General features: G+C 47.6%; 1 protein-coding gene across 3 annotated transcripts; it reads left to right on the top strand.

The window, feature by feature from the left end:
• The first annotated feature begins 425 nt into the window (after positions 1-425).
• Positions 426-8,703, top strand: LOC111139796 (MAGE family member D2). Of its 3 annotated transcripts, none has more exons than XM_022492190.1 (13): positions 426-518; positions 2,007-2,080; positions 2,465-2,956; positions 3,559-3,867; positions 3,985-4,048; positions 4,304-4,383; positions 4,943-5,037; positions 5,744-5,823; positions 5,917-5,959; positions 6,282-6,344; positions 7,462-7,576; positions 7,960-8,378; positions 8,568-8,703. In XM_022492190.1, exons 2-12 carry the CDS (start codon positions 2,036-2,038, stop codon positions 8,368-8,370), a joined length of 1,797 nt encoding a protein of 598 aa, XP_022347898.1. In that variant the 5' UTR covers positions 426-518; positions 2,007-2,035; the 3' UTR covers positions 8,371-8,378; positions 8,568-8,703. The 3 variants fall into 3 exon arrangements, with proteins under 3 accessions (XP_022347898.1, XP_022347899.1, XP_022347897.1); XM_022492191.1 differs by lacking the exon at positions 426-518 and adding an exon at positions 1,058-1,121; XM_022492189.1 differs by lacking the exon at positions 426-518 and having other exon boundaries at positions 1,790-2,080.
• Positions 8,704-12,164: the final 3,461 nt, after the last annotated feature.

Consider the following 12,164-nt stretch of genomic DNA (forward strand, 5'->3'; position numbering starts at 1 on the left):
TTAGAATATATAATGGGGAAAAAGCAGGTCACAGAATAGTAGGTGTTGGATACCATTTGTGGGGAGAAAACCCAAATAATTAGTATATGAATCGAAAAAATCTGGAGGGATGTATATCAAAATGTTAGTAGTGGTTATTTCTGGGAAATAAGATAACGGTGGCCTTTTATTGGTATGTTACATATTTCTGCATTATTTGAATTTTCACAACACATTACCTTTGTAATAAGAAAAAAAAAGATATAAAAATAAATACATTCAATGAATGAATCGCTTTGAGAGGGTGATTTTAGTTGGAAGGTCTGCAGACTGAGCCTGGTACAGTGGCATAAACATGGGCTTTGGCGTCAGACAGCCCTGAGCGGGGCCCCATTGCCCCACCCCCAAGGAAGGAGGGGGGTGGCAGGGGGCTGCGGAAAGGGGCTGGGCTGGGCTGGCTGCAGCTCTAGTCCTGGAGGCTGAGACTTCGAGAGGGATTGAGAAAGGGCAGACTCATCCCGGACTTGCTCGAGGACAAGGTGAGGGGCGTTGAGATTTGGGTTTCCTGGCAGCCAGACAGCGATTTCAGTCCCCTCGAACCTATAGCCAGGCAGGTGGGCAATACTTACTGCACCACTGCAGCTGAGGGAGAGATGACCTGGAGCGGGATGTAGGCAACGAGGACTACAGAGGGTAGCAGGCGGTAAGGACTGGGAATCAGAGACTAGTGGGGGAGGAGAGGAACCAAGTTTGTGGGTGGCGGACTGGGAGGGGGAGGGGAATACAGAGGAAAAGTGGAATCCAGAGAAGAAAATAGAGAATGCAGAGAAGGGTTAAGGAATGCTAGGGAAAGGGGTGCACAGGTAACATGGGAGGATGTAAGGAAGGAGAATAAGGAATTCTGTGAGGTAAAATAGATAATGCGAGGGGTAACAGGGAGCAGGGAGCAAGGCAGAGGGAATACAGGGAGGGCGATAAGGAATAAGGAGCAGAGAAGGGGGAAGGGCAGACTGGCTGCGACCGAGGCCCCCTAGGGAGGCGGAAAGGGGCGGGACCACTTCCGGTCTGGAGCCGGGAGGGCAGTCTAGGAGTTTTGGAGGGGCTTGGAGAGTGGACGCACTCTGAAAATTAAGGAGAAGGAGGTGAGCTGCGGGGCCCGGCTCTGGATTACAGCCCAGTAGGGATCGGCCCCACCCTTTGGGATCTGGAGAAAACCTGCCGTAGGGACCGGATCATACCGGATCCATCCGGATGGGAAGGGAGGGTGCTGAACCCGGTTTGGCTGAGCCCAAGATGGAATCTCTGGCTCCATTCTGATTTGAGGAGGGGGTGTATTAAAGAAGGGGCGGAACCAAGATGCGCTTTGCCCCTGGCTGGAGGGGGCGTGTTGTGAAAAAGGGCGGGACCGGGCTGTAGCGTGGATTTGGGGTGGGTGTGAGGAGGGGAGGGGCCAAGACCACCAGACTCTGCGAAGATTTTAGAGGGAGCCATGTGGGGGAGGGGGCGGGACTGAATGGTACTGCGGACCTGGAGCAGGGAGTGTGTTGGAAGGGGTGGTGGACTGAGTCCGGACCCCTGCGCATGCGTACTGTGGATCACTAAGAAGGGGCGTGTAGAGAAAAGACGGCATAGAGACGGGGCAGCTGCCGAATGCGCATGTGCACGGTGGACATCAAAAGAAAGCCTGTGCTGGGAGAGCGGGCCGGGGGGTGAGGTGGGCCCTGCAGCGAATGCGCATGCGCATTGTTGGCCTGCGGCTGGGGGGTGGGGGTTGCACTAGGAAAAGGGGCGGGGTCCTTAGAGCTGCCGCGCTGGCACATCTTCCTGGAGAAGGGGAGGGTGCGGCTGCGGAGAATTGGGATCTAGAAGCTTTGGATTACTGAATCTGAGAACGGAGTCATTGGGGCTGGGGGAGGGGTTTGGGATTGGGGCCCTGGGGAAAGTGAGGATCAGCTTCCAGGCAGAACAGGAAAGGACGATCAGGAGCCAGCCCCCCCCCCACTTTGACACAGGCCTTCTCTTCTCAGGCTCAGCTCTTGCCAGGCCAACTTGAGACATGTCTGACACAAGCGAGAGAGCTACGGGTCCAACCCGCTTCCAGGTAAGGCTTCTTTCTCTCCTCTCCCTTGCTACTTTTCTTCAGCCCCTGTTCCTGCCTTAGTTCCCTTGGCACCACCCCTCCCATCCTTGTCCTTCTTTACCCACTTAACTGCCTGGGTGCCCCCCCCCCCCCCCCCCCAGTAGAGGGAGGGAGGAAAGTAGGAAGGAATGAAGGATGGAGAAAAGAAGGAGGGAGGGCAGGCCTGCCCTTCTTCTGCCATCGCCACCTGCTCAGAGGAAAGAGAGGCCTTGTTGGGGTTAGGTGGGCAGAGCACACTGTAAGGAGGAGTTAGTATAGGTCAGAGGAGTGAGGCCCTGGAATATTGGAGCCATTCGCCTAGTTAGGGGTGGGGAGGTCTGTGAGCTTTCCTGCTTCCTCATGCAGACTGAAGCTTCAGAGAAGGACAGTGGCTTGAAGATACAGACCCTACTGACAGTGACCCAGAACTTGGAGGTCTCAGAGACACCGAAGACTTCAAAGGCACCAGAGGTCTCAGAAGCCATGAAGGTGTCAAATGCTGCAGGAGTCTCAAAGGCCACAGAGGCCTCAAAGGCCCCAGAGGCTCAGAAGGCAGCTGCCACTCAGGCCTTACCTACCACTAAGCTGACTGATACCCAGGTTCTGGCAGTTGAAAAGAAGAGTCCAGCAGCTGACACCAAGATGCAGAGTGCTGACCCTCAGCCTGTGACAATGCCTGCCACTGAGACCAAAACGGTCAGCTGTGTGGCTGATACGAAGGTGGTTACAAAGGCCCTGGATACTGAGGCTCCTGCCTCTCAGGCTTTGGCAGATGAACCCAAGCCTGAGGGTGCAGCTGCTCAGGCTCAGGAGAATCAGGATACTCGGCCCAAGGTCAAGGCCAAGAAAGCCAGAAAGGTAAGACCTCTATAATCACCAGTCTTTACTTTCTGCTTCTTTCAGTTGGTTCATTTGTTCTGCAAACATTTAGAAAGTTCCCTGTGCTCGTTAAGGCTGGTGGGGGGGAACAACAAGAGGAATGTGATGTACTTTCTCTCTGCAGAGTTCAGAGACTCAGAGAGAATTGAGATAGTACACGTAGCTGCAATGTGAAAGTAAAGTGGTTTATATTTCCATAGTAGCTACCATGTGTTAGACCTTGAGCTAGACGCATTCATACAGGTTATTTCATTAAATCCTGAAAGTAATCCAGTTTTATAGAAAAGAAAGCTGAGTCCCAGAGAAGTGGGGTGACTTTTCAAGGGTGGTACAAGCAGAGCCAGTGGTAGACATAGGAAGAGGAGAATCCTCGGGCCCCACCCTTAGGTTGCTCCAGGCCTGGTGGAGAGATGAAATTCCTGCATGGGAGTCAGTGAAAAAGCCAAGACTCAACATGGCCAGTGTCTAGTCAAGGTGTTACTCTAGGGGTGGGATTAAGGGGCCTTCTAGAAGAGATAAGATGAGGGAAAAGAACCATCTACTTCATCTGACAATATTGAACTTCCTCTCTGTTGATGCAGGTGAAACATCTGAATGGTGAAGACGACGGAAACAGTGATCAGAGTCAGGCTTCTGGAACCACAGCTGGCCGAAGGGTCTCAAAGGCCCTAATGGCCTCAATGGCCCGCAGGGCTTCAAGGGGCCCCATAGCCTTTTGGGCCCGCAGGGCATCAAGGACTCGGTTGGCTGCTTGGGCCCGGAGAGCTTTGCTCTCCCTGAGATCACCTAAGGCCCGTAGGGGCAAGGCTCGCCGTCGAGCTGCCAAGCTCCAGTCATCCCAAGAGCCTGAAGCACCACCACCTCGAGATGTGGCCCTTTTGCAGGGGAGGGTAAGAACCCTGTTTTCTCCATTCTGCCGTATTTACTTCCTTGCCTGTTTTTTCTGTCTTCTCAAATGTTCTGCAAACATATTTTGATCTTTCTACCTTTTTTTTTCCCTTTCCCAGGCAAATGATTTGGTGAAGTATCTCTTGGTTAAAGACCAGACGAAGATTCCCATCAAACGCTCAGGTAGAGTCATGCTAACCCTCCCCCTAAGCTGTGCCCTCCACTGCCCTCTTTCCCATGTGCTGAGGACATTCCTTGCCCTTATGATTCTACCTTTGTACTCCCAGAGTTCTAATTTGGTAGTGCTAGCATCTCTGTTCATTACTTCAGAACCTGTTTGTGCCACCCACAGCAGGGTTGGCAGAGGGTCTTTAGCTTGGATTTGGGGCCACCTGGCTTCTCTTCAGCTCAGGTGCTTGCAACACTCTCCCCTTGCAGACATGCTGAAGGACATCATCAAAGAATACACTGATGTGTACCCTGAAATCATTGAACGAGCAGGCTATTCCTTGGAGAAGGTGAAGGGGCAGCCATGGGGGATGGATGCAGTGGGGAAGCATCAAACTGAACAAGTGCACATGTCTGTTCTGGGGTGGGACCACAGAGGCTCACTAATTCAGCCCTATCACTGTGTGAATGGATAGACAGGAAGGAGCCTCCCCATAACCAGAGTGCCTAAGGAGGGACATAGACTAGTCCAGGGTCACATAGCAAGTCTCTTAAAAGCACGGCTAGGACCCAAGCCACCCAACTTAGTCCTGCTTCTGTCTGCTGCTGGAGATGTCCTGTAATGTATTTTACATGCTCTCATCTTCCTTCCATTCCCCATTCTCTGTCTCCTTAGATTTCCACTAATCACAGAGATGATGCTGAGAACAATAGTAGATTTCTTACCTGTTTGCTGTGTGCCAACCACTTAGGTTTATCTACATTATCTCACTTACCAACCTCCCTTCACACAACACACACTCACAACCACACCCGCATCCACACCCATACACACCTAAGTACATGGGAGCTGTGGGATGCTCAGGAAGCTGAATTTGTGATCTTAACAAGCTGTTTTCTCCATCCTAGGTATTTGGGATTCAGTTGAAGGAAATCGATAAGAATGACCACTTGTACATTCTTCTCAGCACCTTAGAGCCCACTGATGCAGGCATACTGGGAACGTAAGCTGGGAAAGAGCTGGGGTGGGAGACTCTGCTTTTGTCTATGGCACTACCCCATTCCTGTCATCTCTCTCCATGGTCCCTTGGAGAGGTAGGAAGACAGGACTTAAAAAGTCCTTGTTCCAGTTCTGTCACATAGTTGGAGCCCTGCACATGCTAACGGTGCTTTATTATGATTGACTGAAGGGTGTAGCATCCTGGAGCAGTGCATTCTTCCTGTCAGGTTTTCTGTTTCTTCAGAAACTTCCCAGGAAAGCAGACCTGTCATTGCTTGTCTCTTTCTACTGGCTTTGGTAGAATGCTTCTCAAGGAAGGACTTCCTGGTGTGGGTGAATCATGATGCTTGAAGGGCAGCAGTATCACTGGGGCTTTGTCTAGAATTCTTTTGGGGTAGAGGGGTCTAGCAGAGAAAGAAGGGACTCACTTTGGCTGGGTCCCTGGGTTGTCCTAGGTTGACAGGCATTCTTCTTCCAACCTCTTGGCAACCTGGGGTGGAGGATTGGATTTTCCCATTCTACTCTATAGGAGACGGAGACTCAAGAGTCTAAGTGCTTTGCTCAGGGTCACGTAGAGCTTGAAGCATAGACTAGGCAGAATTCTGTCATGTCTCAGGAATCTGGGAGAGGATAGCCTAGTGATCTGGCTGGTGTGTTTTTGCAGATGGCTGCTGGACATAAACCTTTTCTCTACTCTGTTATTTCCCTAGGACTAAGGATTCACCAAAGCTAGGTCTCCTCATGGTGCTTCTTAGCATCATCTTTATGAATGGAAATCGGTCCAGTGAGGGTGAGTGGGTAGGCATGCAGCTGAATGGGTGGCCACAGTTGGAATTCCACATGCTCATTTTCTGTCCCTGTCTCCTCTTGCCTCCTCTTGCAGCTGTCATCTGGGAGGTGCTGCGCAAGCTGGGGCTGCGCCCTGGGTATGATTGGGCTCTCTCAGTGCTTGCTGTCCGTGTTGTCGTTTGGAAAGAAAGGATGGTTCCAGGATTGCATCAGTCTGGTGGTCTGGTGGAATGGGTGGGGGTGCTGGTAAAGGGTCAAGGGTTCCCACCTAGTTGGATGGGGAAATGGTCCCAAACTTTTCCCCCTGTCTCACTATCTCTTGGGCTTCTATGGAGTTTTCCTCTTGTGCTGGTAACTTCTTTTCCATGTTGAAAATGTCTCTGTATACATCTGGGAAGTGCCATATATGATTGATTGATTGACTGATAGATTGATGGATTTTTCTTTCTCTGCTGTCAGGATACATCACTCACTTTTTGGGGATGTGAAGAAGCTTATTACTGATGAGTTTGTGAAGCAGAAGTAAGTATGTGTCATGATGGTGTGTTCCATGTGTTTTGCTTATTTCAGAACTGAGTAATTAACCTATGGGTGTGTGTGTGTGTGTGTGTGTGTGTGTGTGTGTGTGTGCGCGCGCGCGCACGTGCATGCGCATGCGCAGGTGGTAGGTAGCTTATTCCTGACATAGTGAGAGGGAACAGAAGGACACATTTCCTGACCTACATGTACTTTCACATATGCTTTTGGAGCAGTTTTTCAAGGTAGGAATTGTCATCACCAGTGTTGTCCATATTAGTAAACTGAGGTTCAGAGCAGTGAAGTAATTTGCTCAAGTAAATTGCTACATAGGTAGCAAATCTAAATATATTTAGATCCTGGCCCCAATGCCTAGGGTTTTTTTTTTTTTTACTGTGCCAACCAGGGCTTTATAGAAATTAATCTCCATAAAGAAACGCTGTAGAGTGACAGATTTAGGCAGCCAGGTACTGTGCTAGGGACTTGACTTGTGTATCTCACTTCAGTTTTGTAACTACCCCGCAGAATAGGTACTGCCATCCCATCCCCACTTTTAGTTGAGGGACCTGGGTCTCAGAGAGTGGAAGTCTGATTATGGCCCTGGCTGGTAAGGGGCCAATTTGGTCATGGAGCCCTCCTGACTTTTTGGCCAGGGCCTACCATACCCTTTATCCTTAGCACATGCCATACACTCACATGCATGCAGTCGGAAATATGCACAAAGTACGCTACTCTTGGTGGACTGTTTCTTCCCTTTACAGTAATTTTCTATGGTAGATTGTCGCAGGGCTCACCAGGTCATGGACATTCCCCAGTGGTAGGGTGTGCTTAGAGCAGGGGGCCTAAACAAATGGCTCTTCTGTTTATAACACACCCAACAAGAATCTGGGTCCATTGTGACAAGGGACACAAAACTTGTAGCCTTCTTATGAACATATAGCCTACACATGTCCCACCCCACACCTCCAAATGGCTTCTGGACAGGACCAATGGGACAGGGCTCAATATTGGAAGAAAAGCTATAGTACTTAGTGGGAGAGGTTGCCACTTAGAACCTATCCAGTCCTACATGGGTGGGCTATGGTTGTCTTAGACATAAAGGCTTTTAACTTCTCTTTTCAAGGTATTTGGACTATGCCAGAGTCCCTAATAGCAATCCGCCTGAGTATGAGTTCTTCTGGGGCCTGCGCTCTTACTATGAGACCAGCAAGATGAAAGTCCTCAAGTTTGCCTGCAAGGTAATTGGATAGCTGCCCAAGCTTGGCATAGCAAGAGCATAGGGTGCTGTGGGCTAGGGCAGGCTGTGCATAGAGCCACTTGCAGCTCATATGTGAACATTCTGAAGCTTCTGCTTCTGGGCCAAATGTTTAGCTGATTGTACAACTAACACGTCCTTTCCCTAGACCAGATTAGAACAATCAGGCTCAGAGAGGTTGTTAGGTAACGTGTCCAAGGTCCCAGAGCTAATAAGTGTCAGAACAGGATGGAATAAAGTACATAACTATTAGTAGTATTTATTATATCATTACTATTGTGTAGAGCATGCAGCATGGTGCCTGGCATAGTTAGGTGCTCAGTTCTTGGATTCTGATCCCTCTGATGGTGGTTATTTCTGTTTCAGGTACAAAAGAAGGATCCCAAAGAATGGGCAGCTCAGTACCGAGAGGCAATGGAAGCAGATATGAAGGCTGCTGCTGAGGCTGCAGCTGAAGCCAAGGCGAGAGCTGAGATCAGAGCTCGAATGGGCATTGGGCTTGGCTCTGAAAATGCTGCTGGGCCCTGCAACTGGGACGAAGCTGATATTGGACCCTGGGCCAAAGCCCGGATCCAGGCAGGAGCTGAAGCTAAAGCCAAAGGCCAAGAGAGTGGTGGTGCTAGCTCTGGGGCTAGTGCCAGTACTAGTGCCAGCGGTGGCTTCAGTGCCAGTGCCAGCCTGACCGCCACTCTCACGTTTGGGCTTTTTGCGGGCCTCAGCGGAGCAGGTGCCAGCACAAGTGGCAGCTCTGGTGCCTGTGGTTTCTCCTATAAGTGAGATTTCAGGTATCTACTTAGACTGGATTGGGACAGCTGGGGCTTATAGGGTTGGGGTAAGGAGCTGGCTGGCTATAGGAAGGCCAAGGTTGCAGGACCATATGGAGCATGTGGGAAAACCCCACTCCTGGCATTTTGTCCCTTCCCTTTTGGTGACTCTCAGTTGACTTTTTGCATTTCTTTTACTTGTGTTTTCAGATATTCCTAATCCCAGCAGTTCTTCTCTTCAAGCCAGGGTGCATCCTCAGAAACCTACTCAACACAGCACCTCTGGGCAGCCACTATCAATCAATTGAAGTTGATATTCTACATTAAATCTATTTGCCATTTCTGAGTTTATTGCTCTTTTTTTTTTGGTGGGCTGTCATATTTTGGTATCACATTTAAAAATAAATCTGTGTTTACTAGATTCAGGGGAGCAAGATTAGCATCTCTCTGGGATAGCTTGGTCCGCATCTCTAGTCTGCAATGTAGGCAGCATTGCAGTAGGGTGGGGAGTCATGAAGATTCTGAGCACAGAGGACACACTTTGAAGAGCCCTGAGGTGGGCAAATCAAGCAGAAAGCAGAGGTAGAGGAGACTGGACATCAAATACAGACTCTCGTTTTGAGAAATTTGGATGATAATGGGAGGAGAGGTAGCTAATGGGAGATACAGGAACAAATGATGATTTTCTTGGGAAAGGAGAGAAAGGCTTGAGCAGGCAGAAGCCAATAAAAAGGGAGATGTCAAAGATTGAATCGGGTAGCCCTGAGAAGGTGGGAGGGTAAGGCCTGGGGGAATAGACTATCCAGAAAGGATTTGGAAAGAGGACTGTGGAAAGATGTCAGGCAGAGGGGATGCTCCAATATAGGATGGAGCTCTTGATTTTTGGGAGACCTTTCCCCCATAGTAAGGTGCCAGCAATCTTGGAATCAAAAGATGAATTAATTTATCTCAAGATTTTGGTTCTGAAATAAGGAAATTAGATTGAGGGCACTTGAGTATGTGGGTCTGCATCTTCATTACTGTGTGCATAGTATCTGACATAGTAGATACACAGAATAGTGGAAGAGATAGATCATGGGACCCAGGCAGGCTTGGGGAGGTAGATGAGGAAATTGTGTGATGAATTGGGAGACTGTAGGAGTTTATGGGCAGGAGTCTCAGTGAAGTCTGAACAGGGCAGAATGTTAAGTAAATATACCAAGTACCTGCTCTATGTCTGGCAGTGTTCTAGGGATCTGGGAAGGGGTATTGAGAAAACTGGAAAGATGATGTGGGGGACTAGTCATATGGTCAGACAGTGGGACAATTTTATTTAAGAAGACAGAGTGGAGAGAACTCTGAGTGGTATAAGGTCCAAGGATTGGGTGTGTAAGGGGGAGAGAAGATGGCATTTTCTGGAGATGAAGGGTCAATGGCCTGGGGTGCCAGGGTGTTGGTTGGGTTATCCATGTGGACAGTGAAATCACCAAGGATGGTGGTAGGAGTTGGGGTAGAGAGGAACATTTGGAACCAGATGCCCAAGTATACTTGTGTGGTTGAAGGTGTCCTCTCAGCTACACTGCCCACTAAGACATAAGGCCTGCAGGTGATCAGAGATTGACCTTCACCCTATTTTGGGGAGTATTTCCCTGGACCTTTCTCTCCAGGAAGCCCCCAGCATCTAATCCTCCAATACCAGACCCCTAATCACTGGGACAGAATCTTATGGTGGACCTAGTAATAGCTGCCTCTTACCTCCTATAGACTAAGCAATAAAAGATCTAAAAACAAACAAAAAAACCCCCACCACTTCCATTTAAAGCAAGGCAGCTCCTTGCCTATGGCCATGAATCCAGACTTGCTTTTGCTCTTGAGGTGTTCTTCACAGGAAGCAGAGGTTCTTCCATTGAGTTCATAGACCCTGGCTTCCTCGGGGGCTGGGTAGTACCTGGAAGAGGTAGACAAAGTCAGGGAGAGCTTAGGCTTAGGAAGGACTCTAGTGGATGGATACTGTGACCAGGGCCCCCCTCAGATTCTCAGGTAATGTCCATTTGAAGATAGAATGGGGCAGTGATGGGAGCTGGCAAGGAACTTGGGGATTATAATTCTAATAATTAAGTTAATAGTGCTTGATAGAGATAAGGGTATATCATAGTCATGGGAGAACTCCACCCTTTCCACTTCCCTGGGCAGATCACTGGGGCTTGCAGGGCTCTCCATCTCTTCTCCCTTAATGCAAGGCCTAGAATTTGAGAGGACAAGAGGTTGGCTTATTCCTTCCCAAATGTAAGGACTGAAGGCATGTAGGGCAGGAGGGAAGAGATGAAGTCTGGTTCCAGGCAAGTGGGGAGTGGCCAGAGCAGGGAAGAGGAAATGGAGATAGACTCCAGTTCATATTTTTGCCAGTTGTCAGCTTGGAGGCCATTACTGCAATGAATGAATTCCCACAATTTTAATTCTTTGTTTCAGTACATATTAAATTCCAAATAAGTCTGGATTATATTGTATGTCTTCCCCTTGGCTAAGAGATGGAAGACCTCCTAGAGCAGTTTCTCTACCTGTTTTTCATTATAACTCCTTAAGAAGGGTTTTTAGACATTTTTGTCCTAATTGCTATTGCATGAATAGCAATTCATTAAATTTCGATACCACAGATATGTTGTATATATATTTAATAATTTTATACTTGTGCTTTATACATAAAACATTTTTTATTAAATACAGGATTAGTGGTGACTAAAATGTGTAAGTTAAAAGTTTAAAAATCATAAAGGCTATTAACATTTAACTTTATAACTATTTGCCGAACAACTCTTGTTGTTTTAAATATTTTAAAATATTTTTAAAAAGATTTTTATTTATGTATTTGTCAGAGAGAACCAGAGAGAGCATGCACAAGCAGGGGGAGCAGCAGGCAGAGGGAGAGGGAGAAGGAGGCTCCCCACTGAGCAGAGAGCCTGATGTAGTATTCAATCCCAGGACCCTGGGATCATGACCTGAGCCTAAGGCAGACTCTTAACAGAATGAGCCACCTAGTCATCTGTATTTGCTAAAAATTTTAAATGCAATTTTTTTACATTATAATGTAATTTACATGGTAACATATCAAATTACATATAAAAATAAGCCATTTATTTTAAGTAGGCTCCACACCCAATGTGAGGTTTGAACTCATGACCTTGAGATCAAGAGTCACACGTTCTACCAACCGAGCCAGCCAGGTACCCCTGAATATTAGTCATTTTCATTTTTATTTTTATTTTTATTTTTTTCAGCCATTTTAACAACAGATATGATAGCAGTGTAATACATTTTTTTAAAAAGTTATTCACAACTTATTTTTCTAGCAAAAGTAAAACAATTGGAAATTTAATTTATAACTATTTTTAGTGAACTTAATTTTTAAGTGTTGCTTGATACGAGAAAATAAGTAGCTGCTCGATATTCACTCAGGTATTAACAGTTTTTCTTTTCAGTACCTGACATAATTAATGATGGTTTGAATAACTTTTGTAGAATTAAATAGAAACTATTTTAATTTAATTCTCAAAGCCCAAATAACATAAGGGCACTGAGGATCAAAGGCAGTCAATGGCAGCCAACAGGCACTCACAGGCTACTTCTCACTGTATGACTGCATAGGAGCAATGGATTGAAAGTCCTCCAGTCACAGCCATCTATTCCCTGAGATTTTGTAACGCTAACCTTGCATACGTTTTGTGTATCTTCCATGACTTCAGCGTTGCTGCTCATGTGATAGCCAAGAAAATCCAGTAAGAGAAATTTAAAACTGAGGAATAAGATTTTTATCCGGTAGGCTTGAGCCTT

Source organism: Enhydra lutris, unplaced genomic scaffold, assembly GCF_002288905.1.
Source record: "Enhydra lutris kenyoni isolate GAN:26980312 unplaced genomic scaffold, ASM228890v2 scaffoldscaffold118, whole genome shotgun sequence".
NCBI lineage: Eukaryota > Metazoa > Chordata > Mammalia > Carnivora > Mustelidae > Enhydra > Enhydra lutris.